Source organism: Corylus avellana, chromosome 5 (assembly GCF_965113065.1).
Source record: "Corylus avellana chromosome 5, dhCorAvel1.hap1.2, whole genome shotgun sequence".
Taxonomy (NCBI): Eukaryota; Viridiplantae; Streptophyta; class Magnoliopsida; order Fagales; family Betulaceae; genus Corylus; species Corylus avellana.
The window spans coordinates 8,695,364-8,716,953 of NC_142494.1; the positions used below are offsets into that span (position 1 = coordinate 8,695,364).

General features: G+C 35.7%; 2 protein-coding genes and 1 pseudogene across 2 annotated transcripts; 2 read left to right on the plus strand and 1 right to left on the minus strand.

Moving 5' to 3' along the window:
• Window positions 1-5,991: 5,991 nt before the first annotated feature.
• Window positions 5,992-6,348, minus strand: LOC148585347 (uncharacterized). Its single transcript, XM_088516719.1, has one exon. The coding sequence runs from the start codon at window positions 6,346-6,348 to the stop codon at window positions 5,992-5,994; it is 357 nt and encodes a 118-aa protein (XP_088372845.1).
• Window positions 6,349-10,413: 4,065 nt separating this feature from the next.
• On the plus strand, window positions 10,414-12,096 carry LOC132183002 (F-box/kelch-repeat protein At3g06240-like; annotated as a pseudogene).
• A 5,481-nt stretch (window positions 12,097-17,577) lies between these two features.
• LOC132182674 (NAC domain-containing protein 73) lies at window positions 17,578-19,802 on the plus strand. Its single transcript, XM_059595982.2, has 3 exons — window positions 17,578-17,923; window positions 18,050-18,236; window positions 19,194-19,802. Exons 1-3 carry the CDS (start codon window positions 17,816-17,818, stop codon window positions 19,724-19,726), a joined length of 828 nt encoding a protein of 275 aa, XP_059451965.2. The 5' UTR covers window positions 17,578-17,815; the 3' UTR covers window positions 19,727-19,802.
• Window positions 19,803-21,590: the final 1,788 nt, after the last annotated feature.

Genomic DNA, 21,590 nt, shown 5'->3' on the forward strand with positions numbered 1-21,590 from the left:
ATTCATGTGTCATGAACGTCCTTGCAAAATTTCAGCACAATCAGACCACAAACGCCCATCGATCGGAGCTGTTGATCAAGGCTGGACAGCATTTCCAAAATGATGTTTTCTCCCCACTGCAGGCCATGTCCGGACACGGTGCTAGGCTGTCCGGACAGGCTTTCCAGAAACTCTATTTTTGCTCCGCAAGGCCCTGTCCGGACAGCCCATTAACCTGTCTGGACACCCCGTACCTATTTTGCCAAAAAATGTATTTTTAGTGGGCCTAGGTGTAGGGTGTAATGTACTGATATATATACATCATTATAGAAAAGAGGCATGAATTTTCGCCCCCAGAGAGTTCGTCAAAGGTTGTGCTAAGAGAGATTATATGTGGTTTGCGTTAAATTGAATCTCTTAAAGTTTTAGTTATTCCTTTGATAAATCTACGATTGAGAAGTCTATCAGAAGAGTTCGGTAAAAGAGAATCACATTGAAGAAGATTGTGAGCAAGGAAACGAGTTGTAGGCTTGTCGATCTTATAGAGCCAAGGTCTTGCAAAGGGTTGTAAGTGTTCCTAGTGTCTGTAATTTCTGGATAATCTTTTAATAGTGATTTCCTGGGTTTAGCTGTCCCGGAAAGGTTTTACTTTTATATCGGTTTCTAAAAGGTTTTCTCTTTGTAACCAAAATATCTGTGTCTGCCTCTTTATTGCTTTATATATTTTGGGTGATTGAATTGTTTATTGTTTCACAGTATTAATTCCGCATAAATTGTGATAAACAAGTTTTTGGAGTCGGCATAGCGTTTTTCAATTGGTATCAGAGCGGGTTCACTCTGTTTGGATTAAATTCCTGAGTGAGATCTGTTGACTCCTGTTTGTTATGAATACTTCTCAAGGGGAATATGATCTTATAAACTCCTTCAACAATTTGTTGGAAACATTTACTCTTTTGAGACATCAATACACAAATTGTTTGGAGGATTTTCAAGATCTTGAACATGTGAAAGAATCTATTGTTACTAAATTGTCTGAATCACATGCTTTAATTGATTTTTTAAAATATGAAAATGTTGTTTTAGGTTCTAAAGTTGATTTGTTAGAAAATAAATTAAAAGAGTCAAAAACTCAATTGGAACAATTCTCTAGCAATTCCCTTGAGAATATGTTGCATACTCAGAATTTTGATTGTGATAAATTTGAGTTAAGTTTTGATTGTCATGTTGCTTTGTCTTCTAACAATGATTCTACTTCCGAGATAATATTTGTTAAATCAGAAAAAATAGAAAACTCTTTGGTTAAAAGAGAAATAGCAGCTGCCTCGACCTCACAAGGTAAGAAAGTTAAGAAAATTCATATTGAACCTTGTGTATCTTACCCCAAGTATAGAGTCGTCCATCCTCCTAGGAATCTACCTCCTAAAAGGTTTATCCCTACCTGTCATCATTGTGAAAAAGTTGGTCACATTTGACCCAACTATTTTAAAGTGAAACCTCATGTGTATAAAAATAAAAATTATGTTTCTAGGAAAGAACCTTTGGGGTTATGCACAATGATGATGGGAGGTGTGTCTAGATTAGACAAGATTGAAAATGTTCACGTCTCTACACATTCTTTCAAGAAGGTTTGGGTTAGGAAGGATTATACCATTCATCTATTGAAAGGGGGTGGTAGTATCTCACCTAAATTTAGGTGAGTAAATAACATGTCTAGGAATGGTTATTTTGCTTATTTTTGAAAATCCTAGAGCATGTTGTTTTTCTTTACTTTGCATATTTTTGTTTTTGCTTTCTAGTTTATACATTGCAATTTTTTTTTTTTTTTTTTTTTGTTACACTTTTTGTATGAAGAGTGTATACATGTTTGTTTTGAGATTCTTGTTATGAGGCATATTCATAAAGGACTTTTCAAGAAATTCATATGTTATGATCTTTGAAAGGCTTATAGATGAGATATTGTGTGCGGACCACCAAGATTTTTGTCTACTTGCTAATCAAGTGTTCATGAATGTGTAATGTCTTGTGAAGACCTAGAAGTAGTTATTAAACCAAATCATTATTTTGTAGTGGGACCTATAAGATGTGATAAAAGTTTAATGCTAAAGAACATTCATGTATTGCCAGTTGTAATCTCAATTCAAATATGTTGTTTTTCTTTGCTGCCCTTCTTTGTGGTTTATTTGTGTTAATAAATTTTTGAGAAAGGAATTGGTGTTGCAAAGATGTTTGAAATGTTAAGATGGATATATGCTTTAAATGCTTTTTAATTGCTTAATTGGAAATCCTCTTAATTTATATACCTATGGAATACACTTATCATGCTTGAGTTGATTATCTTTATAATGAACTGACATTGATCCATTCAAGTATGTGTTATTGTGGTGCATTTCATTTATGCTATCTCTATGCACTTAAGCTTTAAGAAGGAATGTCAATCCATGACAAATTTGTTATGTTGAACAAACCATATGCTGGTTGACCAAATGCTGGTTAAGATTGACCAAATGCTGGTTGAACCTAGAACCAATAAATTCCAGTTCAAATCCTTATGTCTTGTACTTTAATTTTTATGAAAGACACGTTCTCAAAGAGAAAATCTAAAGTGAAATGTGCAAAATGCCAAAATATTCCAAAAATGGAATTTTCACTGTGTCAATTTTTTGTGCTTGGCTCATCTATAATTAAAATTCCGAATGTAGTTCTGAGCCTTGTGATAAGATTAAGGGGGAGAATATTAGATGAGGGTGACTAGGCCCTAGTAAGGTTTGACTTCTAACTTAACAAGATATGAATTTCTTTCATATGGTTTGGAAGTTTTAATGTGCCTTCTTTGTCAATAGATGTTTGTCCATTGCTTGACTCTTGACTGTGGCTTATCACACACAACACATATAGCATAAATAATGATGGTACATAATGGCATGACATGAGTTGCTACAATGATTTTGTTTATTCATCTTTTGATACTCTTGCATGCTTTGGGTATTTTTTTGGCACATTCAACAAGAGTTTCTCCTAATCTGTAATTTTTTATCATTTATTGGATATACTCTTCTTACGAATACTCTTGTTTGAAACATTTTTCCCTTGTTGATATTGAGTCACACATTGAGGGGGAGTTTTTAATGATGTTTCTTCATGATCTTGCATTACTTCATGCATGTTCTGTTATCTGTGATCATGAGTTTTATTTCTGTATTCCTGTTCCACATATGCCTTGATGTATTTAGTGAAGTGTTTTAGGAAACATGAAAACCTTTTGTCATTTTGTGACAAAAAGGGAGAGTAAATATGGGGAGATGATGGGATTGGCTCGGCATTTTGGTTTTGTCACCGAATTGCCAAAGTGGGAGTTTTTTAGTTTTTGTGTTGGCTTAATTCAGTTCCAAAATGCAGAGGCTACTGTTCACAGTCTCAAACACTGATATAGAATGCTCAGAATCCAATCTTCACCGTTTATAATGTAGATTCATGTGCCATGAACGTCCTTGCAAAATTTTAGCTCAATCGGACCATAAACGGCTATCGATCGGATTTGTTGATCAATGCTGGACAGCATTTCTAAAATGTTGTTTTCTCCCCACTATAGGCCATGTCCGAACACGGTGCTAGGCTGTTCGGACAAGCTTTCCAAAAACTCTATTTTTGCTCCGCAAGGCCCTGTACGAACAGCCCATTAACCTGTCCAAACACCCCGAACCTATTATGCCCAAAAACGTGTTTTTAGTGGGCGCAGGTCTAAGGTTTGATGTACTGATATATATACATTATTATAGAAGAGAGAGGCGCGAATTTTCGCCCCCAGAGAGTTCGTCGGAGGCTGTGCTAAGAGAGATCATATGTGGTGAGAGTTAAATTGAATCTCTTAGAGTTTTAGTTATTCATTTGATAAATCTACGGTTGAGAAGTCTATCAGAAGGGTCCAGTAAAGGAGAATCATGTTGAAGAAGATTGTGAGCAAGGAAACGAGTTGTAGGCTTGTCGATCTTACAGAGCCATGGTCTTATAAAAGGTTGTAAGTGTTTCTAGTGTCTGTAATCTTTGGATAATCTTTTGATAGTGATTTCCTGGGTTTAGCTGCCCCGGAGAGGTTTTACTTTTAGATCAGTTTCTAAAAGGTTTCCTTTTTGTAACCAAAATATATGTGTCTGCCTCTTTATTGCTTTATATATTTTGGGTGATTGAATTGTTTATTGCTTCATAGTATTTATTCCGCATAAATTGTGATAAACAAGTTTTTGGAGTCGACATAGTGTTTTTTCAGTTAATACTTTGAATACATTTCTGGTGAGAAAAATAATGGAAGAAAATTGAATTTTGATACTTAAATTTGCGTGTGACTATGGTAGGTTATAGAATTTTGATTTTAATTGTCTTCCATAATAATACGAGAAATGCTAAACATCTTCGGCTGTTGTGCAGAAGAGGAGATAAAATTGTTTGCGACTCTGGCAAGGAAGATTTGGTTTCAACGAAATTCGGTGCTTCATGGAGGCCTGTTTGATCACCCAAATGCTCTAGTCCACCAAGCTTTAGAATCGGTGGATGTTGCTGCTTCAGTTCACGAACGTCCAGTGGGAGGAGCAAGGAATGGGGTCCAAGTTAGCTGGCAAGTCCCACCTATTGGCTGGTATAAAATCAACTGAGATGCCGCAATATGTCACCAGCAGGGTAAAACGGGAATGGGAGCTGTTATTCGAGACTCTGAGGGGCATGTGATAGCCGTACGTTGCTTGGCGATGCATGGCTGTCTAGACCCTTTGTCAGTGGAGGCATGGGTAGGGACTCAAGCTATCAAGTTATGCACATAAATGGGACTCTCTAACCTCTATTTGGAGGGGGATGCGATGGGGGTGATAGAAGCTGTTAAAGCAGAAGCCATGAATTGGAGTAAAGTAGGACATTTAGTGGAAGTTATGAAAATATTGCTTTAAGGTTTCTCACAGTGGCGGATGCATGGAGTGGGTCGTATGTCCAATTGTGCCGCCCATACCATTGCTCGTCGTGCTGTTAGGGAGGGACTAGATATGACTTGGATGGGTGTTTATCCAGATTGTATTCGGGTTATTATCCTACGGGAGTGTATTGCTCCTGTAGTTTGATTGATTTATTAATACATACCCCAGATTTATCTCAAAAAAAAAAAAAAAATGCTAAACATCTCAAACTTTTGTTTCAAAAGTTGGTTTCCAAAATATGTGTCACTATCCCATGAGTTGGTGACATACTTTCCAAAATAATAAATCTTATGAGATTGTGATATATCATTTGAGAACTAACTTTTGAAAAAAAAAAAAAAAAAAAAAAATTGAGATGTGTAGCACTTCTCAAATAATACATTGGCCAACAAATCCAAGGGTTATGATATTACCGCATTAAATCTTGGCCTTTGATCATAAAAAGGTGTAAAAAGGAAAGTGTAAATTTCAATTTCAATTTCATATTTAAATGGTAAGGCCATATATTATTATATGGACAGAAAATGGTGCTAAGTATCTAAGCATTTAATATGCACATTAAATATTAAAGGTCATTATTAGCAGTTTACTAACTTTTTTTTTTTTTAACTGAAATGCGAGATTTTTATTAAAATCAATGAGCCAAACTAGATTGCTCAAGAGCAATGAGGTTCTGAATACAAGTAGGTGGACCTGAGGCCCACACCTTATCCATTAGTTGTTTCACTCCCATTCTCGTTAATTCATGAGCTGAACAATTCATCTGGGTAACCCCTTTATTTTTTTGGTTTTTTTTTTTTTTTTTTTTTTTTGAAATAAAAGTTGCGCATTCTCATTACGTATCAAAAGATAGAGCACTGATCTCCATTGAAACAAGGTCTTAAATACAATCAGGTGACTCATTGAGCTAGCACTTATCTAAATAAACTGATGTAGCCTCCTTAGACAAAGCATGAGCAACGCGGTTTCCTTCCCTATGAACGAACAACATCTTCCACTGATGTAGACTTTCCAACTCCCGTTTGATATCAGCCACCAAAAGTTCTGTTGTGCTCTAGTTCGTTTTTGTTAAATTCACCGCATTGATCACCACTTGAGCATCCCCTTCAAACTGCGTATTACGAAAGCCCATTTCCTTACATAATTTGATCGCCACCAACAGTACCCTTGCTTCCGCCACCGACGGTTCTAGACATCCCATCACGGTTTTACATAGAGCAGCTACCACATGCCCTTTCACATCCCGCACCACCACCCGAAAACCCAACCAGCCTTTGGATTTATGGATTGAAGCATCCCAATTAACCTTAAACCAGCTGGTACATGGGGCAGTCCAACGAATGGGCTGTGGTGCAGCAGACCTATAGGGTCTTACTTCTCCTAACCCAGTAGCCATGGAGAACTCTTCCATTGAACGAAGAGCTCTTTGGACCAAGATGGTACGATGGGTAAAAATACCTACATGTACGACATCATTTATGTGCAACCATATCTTCCGAGCAATTCCAGCAAAGCTGCGCACTTCATCTAGCCCACACTTAGCAAGAACTTTTTCGACAATTTGACAAAATTCAAGCCGTCAGTAGGCATCTTCTGAATTTTTGCATTCAGCACGCCCCAGACATCCACTGCAGAAGGACACTGCCAAAGGATGTGGATGGTAGTTTCCTCAGCAAGCCCACAGATTGGACATAAGGACTCTTCTATAATCTTTCGCCTATACAGGTTTGCTCGAGTAGGTAGTATATCATGACAGGCTCGCCATAAATTTTTTTTCTCAACATTGGATGTCTCAATCCCCAGATGCCACGCCATACTTGACATGCCTCGCTCCTCGTTGAGCATTCTGCCGCCCCCTTTGTTTCCAACTCCTTTTGTAGGTAATATGCACTTTTCACAGTAAAAAAACCATTTTTTGTGCCCCTCCATACTTGGCGATCCTCCATATTGGAAAAATTGATCGGCAAAGAGTGTATCAAGGTGACCTCCTCTAGTGTAAAAATATTTCCCAGCAAATCAGATTTCCACCACTTTGTATCCATGTCTGTAAGAGCACACACTCTAGCATCCGGATCCAGTATTCGTGGTGGAGATTGCACAAAACAAGTGGATTGACGAGGGATCCATTTATCCTTCCAAATTCGAACTTTTTCACCATTTCCAATCCTCCAAATCAGCCCCTCCTTAATTAGGTTGCACAAACTGTGGATACTCCGCCAAGCAAAAGAAGGGCGTGTCCCTAGTTGAGAATCTAAGAAATTCCCACCATGATAATATTTTGCTTCCATAATTTGTGCAAGGAAACTGTTCGGTGATTGCCAGAGTCGCCACCCTTGTTTAGCCAACAAAGCCTTATTAAAACTTCCAAAATCTCTATACCCCATCCCGCCATCGGTTTTTGATGCTCCCAATCTGCTCAACTCATCCAGTGCACTCTTGATTTATCTTGATGACCCCACTAGAATTTTTGCATGAGAGAATTGATTTTCATACATAAAGATTTGGGTAGCATGAACACGCTCATACTATACGTCGGAATAGCTTGGACAACCGCCTTTAATAAGATTTCATTTCCAGCTTGTGAAAGGAATTTTATCTTCCAGTCTTGAAGTCTCTTCCAAACTCATTCCTTGATACTTTTAAAGGCCGCCACTCTCGACTTACCCACCAACGCTGGGAGTCCCAAATAAGTATCATACCTTTGCGTAACTGGAATTCCGGCTGCTTCCACAATCCTTTCCTTATCCACCAAGGAAGTGTTCTTGCTAAAAAAGATGGCAGTTTTGTTATTGTTCAGCCGTTGCCCCGAAGACTCCTCGTAAATACGCAATAGGGTAGTTAACTTATTCTATTGAGTGAGAGTGGTCCTGCAAAAAAGTAAACTGTCATCGGCAAAAAATAAATGGCTCACACGGGGTTCGAATTTGGAAGTAGGAACACTCGTAAGTGACCCTTCGTTGTTTGCTTGAGTCAGCAGCGAACTGAAAACCTCTGCACAGAGAAGAAATAAGTATGGGGAGATTTGGTCCCTTTGCCGAAGTCCCCTTGTGGGAGAAATATTTCCACATGGATTACCATTCACCAAAAATGAGTATCTTACAGTGGAAACGCACATCATAATCAATTGTATCCACTGCTGTGCAAACCCCATTTTCCTCATTGTTTTCTCCAAAAAACCCCATTCAATCCCGTCATAGGCCTTACTTATATCCAATTTTATGGCCATGAAACCCTTCTTTCCTCCCATACGTGAGTGCATCGTATGTAGGGTTTCATAGGCTGCCAATATATTATTCGTTATTAGTCTGCCAGGGATAAAAGCACTTTGTGTGGGGGGTGGGGTAGAATTTTCTTAAGGCGGTTTGCTAGGCCTTTGGTATTTGAGGGTTAGACATGAGACTAAACATGAGACTAACGTTTTGTTTTTTCACCAAGGTTGGAATTAACGTTAAAAACTGAAATGGTGCTAAGTATCTAAGCATTTAATATGCACATTAAATATTAAAGGTCATTAATAGCAGTTTACTAACTAAGTGTAACTTTTTTTTTTTTTTTTTTTTTGGTTAAACATGAGACTAACGTTTTGTTTTTTCGCCAAGGTTAGAATTAACGTTAAAAACTGAAATGGTGCTAAGTATCTAAGTATTTAATATGCATATTAAATATTAAAGGTCATTAATAACAGTTTACTAACAAAGGGTAACCTTTTTTTTTTTTTTTTTTTTTTGTGGTTAAACATGAGACTAATGTTTTGTTTTTTTTACCAAGGTTAGAATTAACGTTAAAAATTGAAGAGCTAAGGTTGGCTTAGAAGAAGAAAAAAAAAATCACATCTAAACAAGGTTAGAAAATTTTAGTAAACCTAAAGAAGGTAAAGTTGATGAGTCATGTCAGAAGCAAACCTTTTTCTCTATTCTTTGTTTCTTAAGTTTTTTGCATATGCGGCTGAAAGACTATTGCTTTAGGAGGAGAAGAGATTTTTTGGCATATACGTGAAAACTGCTATCATATTAAGGTACTCTTCTTGATATTTTAACATTTGAGTCTTCGTGTTTTGGATAAATTTTATTAATTTTAATCTCTATTCAATTATCCCATTAACAGAGAGTTATCTAACATTTTGAATTTTTATTTTATTATTATTATTTTTTCTTCTTCTTCTAAGCCAACGTTAGCTCTTTACTTTTTATTTTTTATTTTTTAATCTAATCTGATGTTAGGTCTTCAGTTTTTAACGTTAATTCTAACCTTGGTGAAAAAACAAAACGTTAGTCTCATGTTTAACCAAAAGAAAAAGGAAAAGAAAAAAAAAAAAAAAAAAGGTTAACCTTAGTTAGTAAACTACTATTAATGACCATTAATATTTAATGTGTATATTAAATGCTTAGACACTTGATGCTAGGTGTTTTTCTAGTGTTCTCTTGGTGTCCTCTCAACTGTGATGTGACTTTTAAAATTACCGTTTATTAAAAGTTAATAATGATAATCTCAAATTCAACGATGATTTTAAAAGTCACATCATAGTTGAGAGGACACCATGAAAACATTAAAAAAAACACCTAACATTTTCCATTATGATATATGGCTGGCCACTAAGGATTTTGGTGAGAATTGGTTTTGCCATCTCACCTTACCTTTTATGTTTTTTTGCAATTTTCTTTTTAGTTTTTTGTTCCTTTTATTTTTTATTTTTACTTTTTAGAGGATAAATTTATATTTTTATAAATTTTGCAATAGGATAAGAGATATTTAGGTCCGTTTGTCAAACCATTTCTCAATCTTTTGCAGCCACTTTTTCTCAAAAAAATCAACATCAAAAAATATATATATATATATATATATATATATTTTTTTTTTCACTTGTTATGTCACATCATTTACTTTTTATTACTATTCAAAAAAAAAAGTACAAAAAAAAAAAAAAAAAAAATTCACTTTTCAATACAAAAAATTTAAAAGTTTATACTACATCAATCTATATTAGCTACCGTATCTAAGGAAAAAAGCTTTGCCAAATTGAACCTTACTACTAGTACTTATTAGTCGTTTGGGGTAAGTGAGTTAAAAAAAAAAAAAAATGTGGGTAGATTAAGGACCTTTAAAATAAAATAAATAAAAAGAAAAATGGGTAGCTTGGGGACCAAGTTTGGTCACTCTTGTTTAATAAAGGGGAGCCCCCGCTGTAGTTCTCACAAAATCCCTGCTTCCTTCTTCAGCGCCACGAAACACGCAGCCCCCTCTCCTGTTCTGCTGCGACAGCGAGAGAGAGAGAGAGAGAGAGAGAGAAGAGAGTGGGTGGAAGGCCAGTTGGTGGGGACTGGAATTTCTCTTGAAAGGTAACTTTCTCCTTGTTTTAATCTTCACTCGCTCGCTGGGTTGAAGGTGGATTCTAATAATATGCATGAGCTGAGCTGGAGCATGATAGTTTTTAATGTAATTCTTGTAGATGCACTTTTGTAGAGGTTGGTTGCAGATTTCTGTTGATATTTCATGCCGTATATTATCAACTATCTTCATGGGCACTAAAAAAGTTGAGCTTTGGCCGTGTATTTTGGTTCGGAATTCATTTCAACCACTGGTTATGCAGAAAGAAAGACGATGTCCGACTATCTCCCAAACGAGGTGATCATTGAAATCCTCTCAAGACTGCCTGTGAAGTCGCTCATCAGATTCAGATGCGTTTCCAAGACATGGTGCTCTCTCATCTCAAGTCCGCACTTCATTGTCACCCACCTCAATCGTGCTCTTTCCAATCCCCACCCACCCTACCTTCTCCTCCACCTTTACAGTAACAATATCATGAAAGAAAGCTTCACTCTCTATTCTTTCGATGACCCATTCCCTCGCAACCATTTCACCAAACACCTGGACTACACGTCCCCTGCTCCACATATACCTGGACTACACGTCCCCTGCTCCACATATCCTCCCGCCTTTCTCTGGATCAAGAAATGAAAGAGAAAGGGTGTTTCTTCGCACATCCATCAGATTTCATAGAATTGCATTGTTTACAGTTCCCCAACAATTCCTTCTACGTAATTGGATCATCTAATGGCCTACTTTGTCTCGCGGAGGATGTTTACGATGCTTAATGTCCCAATTTTGGGTTATTTGTTATGTGGAACCCTTCTATTCAAAAATCTATTTCCCTTCCGGAGCCTAACATTGGATTTGAGTATGACCGAAATTCTATCCAATGTCTTGGATTTGGGTATGACCCCAAAACCGATGATTACAAATTGGTGAGACTTGTGTATCGTTTCGACACTGTTCCACCTCTAGTCGAGATTTATACGCTTCGAACCCGTGCATGGCGCTCTCTTAAGGCCCCAGGTCCTCCCTATGCAATCATAACATGGTTTATATCAGTTTTCTTGAATGGGGCACTACACTGGCCAGCATACACTCCTGCACACCAAGGCACGTTTCACAATCTGATCGTGTCGTTTGATATGGAGGATGAGACCTTTTGTGAAGTGGCTATGCCTAAGAGTTTACAAGGAGTGGAAGACTTGACTGTTGCTGTTGCAGTAGTTGATGGGTTGCTTGCCCTTGTCCCTTGTAATAAATATGGCATGGCGAAGTTTCACTCCGTTTGGGTGATGAAAGAGTATGGAGTAGAGGAATCTTGGACGAAGCTGTATGATATTGACAATGGGGAAGGAGTGGATAGGGTGATAGGCTTTACAAAGAATGGTGAAGCTCTACTGATCAAGAATGAAAAGTTGTTTTCTTATTCACCTTGTACCCAACAAACTTTGGATCTTCACATTGGTGGCATATCATTATTGTTTTCTTTGGATACCTATGTGGAGAGCCTTGTTCCAGTGAACATAGCAGATGGAGTTTTGGGGAACTAGGCGGCTCCGTCAGGTGGTTGTGAGAGCGGAGGTGTAACGATCCGGATTAATTCTTAGGCCTAGCCTTGATAGATGAACTCAGAGTTGCGTTGGCTTGTTAGTGTGATCGATCGGTTTGTTCTATAAAATAGATATTTTCATGATTACATGATTGATTTAATATTAATTAGCATGTTGAGTACTAAGATGGCATATAAGGAGTTGGGGCCAATTCTCTGTAAAGCAAAATTTTATGTTTGCTCAAATACTACCTAATCATTTTGAGAAACCAAATAGCCAGCCCCACAAAATGCCAGTAACCTGCATCTTCTCACATTCACTTATTGCTCATGTACAAAGATGGTAATAATATAGAAAATATCACTTTTAGCATTTTCCTTTTGGAGGGTGCATCTATTTACATATTTCAAGCATTATATTTTAATTGAACTTTTTAATTTTTTTTAAAAGGCGATTATTAAGGTTATTAACCGCTAACCGCCAGCCTAGGTGGCTATGGTTAATGGTTATAACAGTAATAATCGCTAACTGTAACCGCCTTTTCACCCCTAACTTCTAAAATTTCTCGAGAGTTTTTTGACAAATTTGTCTTTTAACCCTATATAAAATGTCCACTAGGAGAATGATGTTGTAGATCCATGTAGTAGTTCAAAAGTTTGTTAAATTGGTATAAAAGTTTGGGAAGTCATCTCAAAATAAATTTTGCACTTTGAATATTACATCTTTTTATTGATTGATGAACAAGTTACTTATTTTTTAATCCTCCATTGCCACATTTAGACTTCTGCTTGAGCAAGACAAGTTTTTAAGTCTGCTTTTGTTTACCGCACATCGAAATCATGTCTCCGTTCGTTTCGGCATAAAATGATTTTTAGAAAATATTTTTTATATTTTCGAGTGTTTAGTGCGATGAAAAATAATAGTCAATGAAAAATATTTTCAGTTTGACCGAAAAGCTTCTTTAATTTTCGAAAAAGGGTTTACATTTTTGAAAACTGTAAACCATTTTCCGGACTTAAATAGTTTCTATTTCTTTGGGTATTTGAACCGTCAACAAAAAAAGTATAGATTCCTTCACAACCTCCTTTTGCTATGTTGGTCACTTTGTATAACCCATCATTGTTGGACAAACCTCGGACCTGTTCAAACAATGTTTACTTTCTCTAAATGATAAGAATGCCTACATCCTAGTAAACCTCTCTAAGTGAGATGCTGCATCCTGTTGGTATGATTTTGATATGACTACATTTCTCCTTCCAGTAAACTCTTCAAAATTTTAAGCAATTTCGTATAATTTTGCCCAGAAAAAAAAAAAGAAAAAAGAAAAAGAAAATTAAAATTATAAATTTTTGTGGAAGAGATGGTCGCATAAGGTGATCCCTTTCACGTCAGGAAGCAGCAAATATATTGTTAATTTTTTTTTATTTGTTGCCCCTTTTATTTCCCTTATATCGATCTTTCAAGTGACCATTTGTACACATAATTTGAAGCAAAAGTATCTCTTTAGTTTAGTTTTTTTTTTTTTTCTTTCGATTTTCTGTGAGAGAATTATTTTACTTTCTAATGGCTAGATGTCAAACTTGAAACAGTTATTTGATCAAAGACTTTGAATTTTAGGTGGGCGAATTGATGTTCTATGGCCTTTACCAAACATGATTGTTAAGTACTTGTTGCTATGATGTTGATAAGTACTTTCAATATAAATTGATAAATGTTTTGCACCACACTTTTATCTCATTTGATTGATGTGGCATTTCAAAATAGAACTTTTTTTTTTTGGGTTAAATTAATTAATGAATTGAAGGCTGATTTACAGTGTCACATAGGCAGAGTACGTAGGATATATAAAAGTATGGTGTATACTGTATAGCATTAGCATTATTCATAATTTTTTATTTTTTTTTAATTTTTTATTCAAACCCATGTTAGAAGTTTCATTGATGGCAAGAAGATTTGCCTTAACCTCACAAATTAAAGGATCTACTAAATAAGAGCTACTTTTCTTCGTTCATTCCATAGGAGTTACGACAAATAGCCGCGCACACGGAGAAGGAAGCGTGGATCGTTGTACTTTGAGTTCAGAATCATACTTATTTTTCACAGAAAAAAAGTTGGTGAAATTATAACGTTACTTAGAAACTGATGCGGCAATCAAGGGCGGAACTAGAATGTTTAGTTTGGAGGACAAAAAAAAAAAAAGAAATTCCTTGCGGGGACAAAAGTTAATTTTTAAATGTATATTTAATTTTTTTTTTTTTTTTAGGACCACCATTTGCCTTGATGGGGCTGAGCCCTCAAGCCAAGGGGCGGTTTCGCCCCCGGTGGCAATCCACAATTAGTGAAATAACTAAGAGAAATTAATAAGCTAATATTTTGTGCTTAATTATTTCATCAATTATGACTATTATATCAATTTATAAATAATTGTATAATAATAATAAATAAATAATAAATTAAAAAAAAAATTATAGTACCACTAAAATCATTTTTGAATTTTTCCTTTTGATCGGACAAATATGTTTGGATAGTAACCAAGTTAAAGCAAATGGGTAAGGTTTTAGACTCTGGTACTATAAGCACTGAACTGGATTGGTTATTCGATCCATTCCTATTTTTGGTTCATTGAAGTGCAAGTTTTTGACAATCAACCGAAATCATGATGCAAGAGTAATTCTATTTATCATTTCGATCCGTGCCTTTCCCCGTCCCTTATCCCATTCTTATCCCCTTAAAGCCTATATGACTTGATCCTTCAAATGTATTGGGGATACTGCATTGTAGAGTAATGTTATACATCACTCTTTCCGTCCCCTCCTATTTTCCCAAATGTTATAAAAAAGAACTATGTCGCATGAGCTTTGAGAAAATTACTCCATAGCGCAGTGTCCCAAGGAATTGACTCATTTTGAACGTTCAGTTATTACAGTTAAGTTAGTATCCAAATTCTACGGTTCAAAATCCAACCACTGCTAATTTTGAAAGAGAGAGAGAGAGAGAGAGAGAGGCTTGTAGGACAAAGCAAAATGAAAAGTTCACTATACCCAAGAATTTGGTGATACGTAGGTTAAAAAAGAAAAAGGAAAAAAGAAGTTATATGTATGCATGTGGCTTCTCCTTTATGTTGTCGTTAGCATGAATCTATCCTATCCTGAGGTTCCTATTAATCAACTTTAATAGGCCACGACCCCAACCATTAATCAACAATATTAGCTATAAAGATCAATCCCATATTCTTTCCTAAAAGGTAACAAATAATGGATTATATATGCTAGCTACTCAAATAAAAGGTAACAAATATGGGATGGGTATCCCATGCAATGTAAAAGTCTGTTTCGGCTCTACTTGGCTCGAGCAATCTGAGTAACTTGAGCGGGCGAGGCCTAAGTTATCTCAATACATGTAACGGACAACTTCGTTGCACTGAATTCTAGTCTCAATTCAAAAACGAATCCAATAAAAAATAAAAGTAGACGACACATAAGTTTGGGATTTTGTAATTGGTAAGAGAGGTCTTGCACGAAATTCACAAGCCTAAATCTTCAAAAGAAGGGAAAAGGAAAAATGAAGAAAAGATAAAGGAAGGAATAGAAAAAGAAAATAATTTAATTTACTAAAAAACTATACCAATCTTCTAATAAAGTTTCATGAGCAAGGCCATGAAACAGTACTAGGATATGAAAAAAAAAAAAAAAAACCTAGTGCTGTAGCTTGTACATTACCTTTACGCTTAGACAAAGGTTATGCAAGAAAAAATGGATTATTATTATTATTTATTCTATATTTTTTGTGTTAGTTTCAAGCTGACAATGATGTATCACATAAAAGCTACGTATACCCTAGCTGTATTTTGTTATTTATTATTATTATTATTATTGTTCTTTTGAATGAAGATCTTGGCTTTTACCCTACGAGAGGGAAAAAAATGGATAAAGGCTAAAAATTCCATAACCTGGGTCCACGAGTTGTCTATGAGATGCGAGGCATGATACACGTTGTAATAAAGAGTAACATCCTAATTAAATTGCAAAACTAATTCTGCTGAATTAATTAAACAGTTAATTGGGATATCATGATGGAATCCAATTCCACTTGTACGTACAAGAGTAGCTCATTCATTTCTTTGTTTTCTAGGCACTATTTCTTTGTATTTTTTTTCGTAAATTAATAATGTCTATGGCATGAAAATTTTCCCTCAATATCTAAGAAAGTTAAATGGCACTGATGAAGGTAACAAATTAAAGGAGAATAAAAAATAAAATAAAAATAAAAAAGATGCATATTAGTATATAATTCTTGTAAAATTAATGTTAGGGATATAATTCCTTCCTTAAAAAGAAGTGATGATCAGCGGTAGTTGCGGGATTTACTTGTCCTGGACAACTTAGAATGTAGGGTCTACTTGTTCGAAGCAGAAGACCAGCCTTACAACTCCCCATTCTTAGACGGCCACCTGAATTTATGTTTGAATTTTAAGGCAACCTAATAACAAAGGGTCTTGATCCATATCATGACATTCTAGTATAATTTTTGGACTTTTTCAATATCCATCTTACTCTTTCTCCCTAGATCTCTCTTATCATACCCAGATTTGAATCTTATTTATTTATTTTTGTCAAAGATATATAAGAATGGAGTTAGGGGCGGACCCATATATGTAATATTAGCTTAATTAATTAGGGGGCTTAATTAAGCCTCCTAAAATTTTATAAATTCCTTTCAATTAAATACATATTTTTTATAAAGTGAACCCTCAAAATTAAACTGTATTTTTATAGTTTTACGTCCGCATCAAAATTTCTGATTCCGCTCGCAACCTGACAGCAATAAGCAACTTCCAAAATTAGTTGAAGGTATAATTGAGATTAATTGTTTCTAAACAAGTTTCGAAATTACTTCTATTTCAACTCAAACTTCTGAATTTGCAATTGATATAAAAGAAAAATCTAAGATACATAACACATCTCCTAATGCAAATCCATTAGTTTTGTTTGTTTGGAGCGCAAGTTAGAAAGTCGTTGTCCTGGTTTAGGTATGCATATATAGACGAAATAGTCTTGGATTTAGTTGTTGGTTCTTATAATTTTTCTTCAAACCTTTTCCTTTCTTTTTTTTTTCCTCACAAATAATTTCAAATACTATATATATATATATATATATATATATATATATATATATATATATGCAGAATATTCAGGAGGTTATTATTGTCTCTTTTCTTGCTTCTTGTAATTAATGACGTGTGTGTACACCAACATTAAGAAGAAGATATATGAGACAAGAGAGGTTTCTTCACTTGCATGAGAAGTCTACGTGAAGGAATAGAATTGTAGTTGGCTGCTAATATTTGCCTTTCTTTTTTGGTTTTATTCTGGAATTCATATATATTTTAGCTTTAGGTACACTCTAGGACGACATTGGACCTAATTAACTCTCTCTCTCTCTTTCATGTTTGGTTGCCCCATCGCAACTCAAACCCTTTTCCCAACTGTTGTGTTTATTGTTTTTTTTTTTTTTAAAGATTTAAACCCATTTTAGCAAATGAAATTTGCCTTTAGTCAGAGTTAAAAGGAACTAAATTAAACTACTTTTATTCTTCTACAAGCTTTTATACTTATATAATATGTGCAAGCAAACCCAAACTTAAGATCCAAGCAACACTTTATTTTTCTCTGATATCTTTTCCCTTGCTATATATCAGAAAATAGATTTTCGTTTTGATTTTTTCTCTCTCTTAGGAATGAAGACAAGGAAGTTTATGGGAGGATTGTATTCAATCATAATTAAAAAGTAGAGGACTAAAAAGCGAGGAGGAATTGAATTCCTTCCCAACCCTCGAGAAGAACATGCATGAAGGGAGCAAGCTTTAGAAGAGACAAGTTTTGCTTTTCATTCCTTTTAATTATTCCCATCTCTCTCTTTTCTTAGGATTTTGTCTCTTCGGAGTGTCAGTGGAGGACGAACCAAGAAATAAAGAAAGATCCTCTGTGGGATGAACAAAAGAGGAAATTAAACAAGGAAATGACTCAATGCGATGATGACCAAATAATCATTGCAGCAAAATGCAAAGATAATCTCATAAGAGCTTGTCCTTCATGTGGTCATCAGATCAAATGTCAAGATAAGCAGGTACTTCTAAATATTCTTCAATCTCTCTCTCTCTCTCTCTCTCTCTCTCTCTCATTGTTTTTTGGGAAAGTCAGATTATTTTTTATGAGTTTTACATATAAATCATAAAAATAACTATATATACAGACTGGACTTCATGATTTGCCGGGGCTACCTGCTGGTGTGAAGTTTGATCCAACTGATCAAGAAATTCTTGAACATTTGGAGGGGAAGGTGCAGTCTGATGCTTGTGCTCACCCTCTCATCGACGAGTTCATCCCTACAATTGAAGGAGAGAATGGTATTTGTTACACCCACCCAGAGAAGTTGCCAGGTGAATTATTATTATTACAATTGTTTTTGTTTAAATAAGGTATAGATAGAATTATATGTATATGCATGGTGTTGTTTGTTTCCCCATGCAAAAACAAACGGAAAAGTTGATACTTTACAATATGGGGTTTTCAACAAAGAATTTAGCCAACATGATTATATTATTCTTCATTATATTGTGAAAATAATGAAGCAAACATGATTAATGTATTACATGTAACATGTAAGCACGATTTCTCGAAATTTAGTAAATTTCTAATTAGCCAATGAAGCCTTAGATTGCGCAGCAGAATTTGAAATAGATTAATTACCACAATTTTCTGAAGGAAAAGACCTCTAGCTAGTCTCCCATAGAAATATGCAAAACTCACTCAATCAATTTAATTGAAAAGTTAATCCATGTCTTCGTTTGAAAAATCCCTTCAACTAACACTAGTGCGCACATTTCTCATTAGAAATGAATAAACCTTCCAACTAATTTAATTACCATATGCATGCCATTTATATACCCTCTTCAAAATGAAAGAAAAAAAAAATAAAGACTCTTCAACTAACCTTAATAGGACAAGGTATATAGTATAGTGTCTTTGGAAGCTTAATACATTATTTCTATCGGTTTAAATTTTTGAAATAAATTGTATGAAAACAAAGATTCAAAACACTATCTCTGTCATTTACCTTCTTATTTCAATTAAATAATTCACTTGTTGGGTTAAGCTCACGTAAAGGGAAAAGTTAAAGTGTAATGATTAAATACACCAATTTTTATCGGCTCAAGCTTTTAGAAAGTGGTGAAACGCATGATTAACAAGTGATCATAAGCTCACACATAAAAGGAAACGTTAAAATTTAATGATTAACTACATCATTTTTTATCAACTTAAACTTTTAGAAAGCGGTGAAACATATGATTAACGTGTACGCTATTATTTGATGCTCCATTAACGTGATAATGCAGGAGTAAGCAAAGATGGCCTAGTCCGCCACTTCTTTCACCGACCTTCCAAAGCGTACACGACCGGAACTCGGAAACGGAGAAAGGTGCACACGGACATGGAAGGCGGCGAGACCCGCTGGCACAAAACAGGCAAGACTCGGCCAATTTCGGTCGGCGGCAATGTGAAAGGGTTCAAAAAGATACTTGTGCTCTACACCAACTATGGGAAGCAAAGAAAGCCTGAAAAGACAAATTGGGTGATGCACCAATACCACATAGGGAATAATGAAGAAGAGAAAGATGGAGAATTAGTGGTCTCAAAAGTTTTCTACCAAACCCAACCAAGACAATGTGGTTCCTTCATTAAGGACTCACTTTCTTCAAAACTAAAGGGACAAAATGGGCATGAGGGTGGCCTTAGAAACAATGCACTTTTTGAGTACTATAATTCATCTTTGATATCCTTTGATCAGGGCAGCCAAAATAGGGGAAGCAGTACTCCTCAACTACTTTCTCATTTTGCAGTCCATGATGGGTCTTCTTTTGTTTCTTGAAAGAAAGCTCAATGGAAAGAGCTTGATGGCAATTAAGAAGAGGAGGCATGGCAAATGATGCTTCCATCTTTTATATATATATATATATATATATATATATATATATATATATATGCAGTGATACAGTAATCTACCTTATATATTTCTAATATCTTTAGGAGGACAAAGAAGTGGGGGAATAAGCAGGACAATATCATGTAATATTGCTGAAGATTAGGCTATAGTTCTCTCTCTCTCTCGTGTCAGAAAATGTACATTCAAAGGGGTAATTACCTCTTGATGCCAGTGCTGACTTTAGTCGAATGGATTTTTAACTTGGTCTTTGGTATTTGATGTGCACTTTCTCACTCTTTGTAATGATTAAAATAAAAGTGTTAAGATTAAAGTACTTTTTTCTAGGGAGTACAATGAACTAGTACGATTGATGGTGAAAATGACTTGTTAATTAGTTCTCTATAATTAAGTAGAGTAACCACGTTTTTCTTTTTAATTTGTAATGTACCCTTTTTTGTTCCGTAAAAAAATAAATTTTTTTTGAGAAATTTCAGTAAGTCCTTCGAACTTTCAGCCGGTTTGACAAACATCCCTTGAATTACCAAAACTCTAACTTAGGCCCCCTAAACTTTGGTTTGCTCTCACTTTGGACCATTCTGATAGTTTTCAACGTTAAAGCCAAACAGTTTTTTTATGCCCATTTTACCCTCATCCCAAAACTACACCGTTTTGTACCCTAAAACTACAACACCTACCTAGCCCAAAACGACGTTGTTTTAGGCATTAAAATTTTTTTTTTCTTAAAAAAAAAAAAAAAAGAAAAAAGAAAAAGAAAAGAAAAGGACCAAATCGGGGTGGCTCCAGTCACCCCCTAGCTGGTCTGGGGGTGGTCGAACCATCCCCATGGCCAAGGGGGTGGTCCAGCCACCCACAAAAGGCCAAAAAAAAAGGGGGGGGGGGGGGGGGAGGGGGGGATCGGGTGCTTTTGGGGGTGGCCAAGGGCCTAGGGGTGGTTTCAACCACTCCTATACGACCGGTAGGGGGTGGCCGAAACCAACCCCGCGCCCCCCCCCCCCCCCCCCCCTTCCCTTTTTTTTTTTTTTTTTTTTTTAATATTATGCTCAAAACGACGTTGTTTTGGGTTGAGTGGTGATGTATTTTTGAAGCCTAAAACGGTGTAGTTTTGGTTGAAGGTATAATGAGCACAAAATATCAGTTTAACGGTGAAAACTAACAGATGGGGGAAAATGATAGAAATTGAAAGTTTAGGGGAGTAAAGTGAGAGAGTTTGAAGTATAAGGGGTGTTTGTCAAATCGGCTGAAAGTTTGGGCGAGCTTACTGATGTTTTCCCAATTTTTTTTAAAAAAGACTAAAATATCATTAAATTCAAAGAAAAAAAAGTGAGTCTTATGACCCACAGCAGTGTCATGGGTCTTGCAAAGACTCAACAGTGGTGGGTTAGGTGAAGACCAGTCAATTGTATATACCTACAGTGGTTGTGGGTATCGTGAAGACCCACTTTTTTATTAGGGAAAACTTCAGAAAACCCCCCTGAACTTTCAGCCTTTTTGAGATACTCCATCTGAATTTTCAAAACTCTCACTTAGGTCCCCTAAACTTTGGTTTTCTCTCACTTTGGACCTTTTTAACTTTTAATACCCATTTTACCCTCAATCAAAACTACGTCGTTTTGGACTTCAAAACTACACCGTTTTGGGCTTCAAAACTATATCACTACCTTACCCAAAACGACGTCGTTTTGAGTATAATATTTTTTAAAAAATAATAATAATAAAAAATAAAAAAAGAAATCGGAAGCCACCATCTTGGCCAAAATGGGGTGGCCGGACCACCCCATTTTTGGCCAAG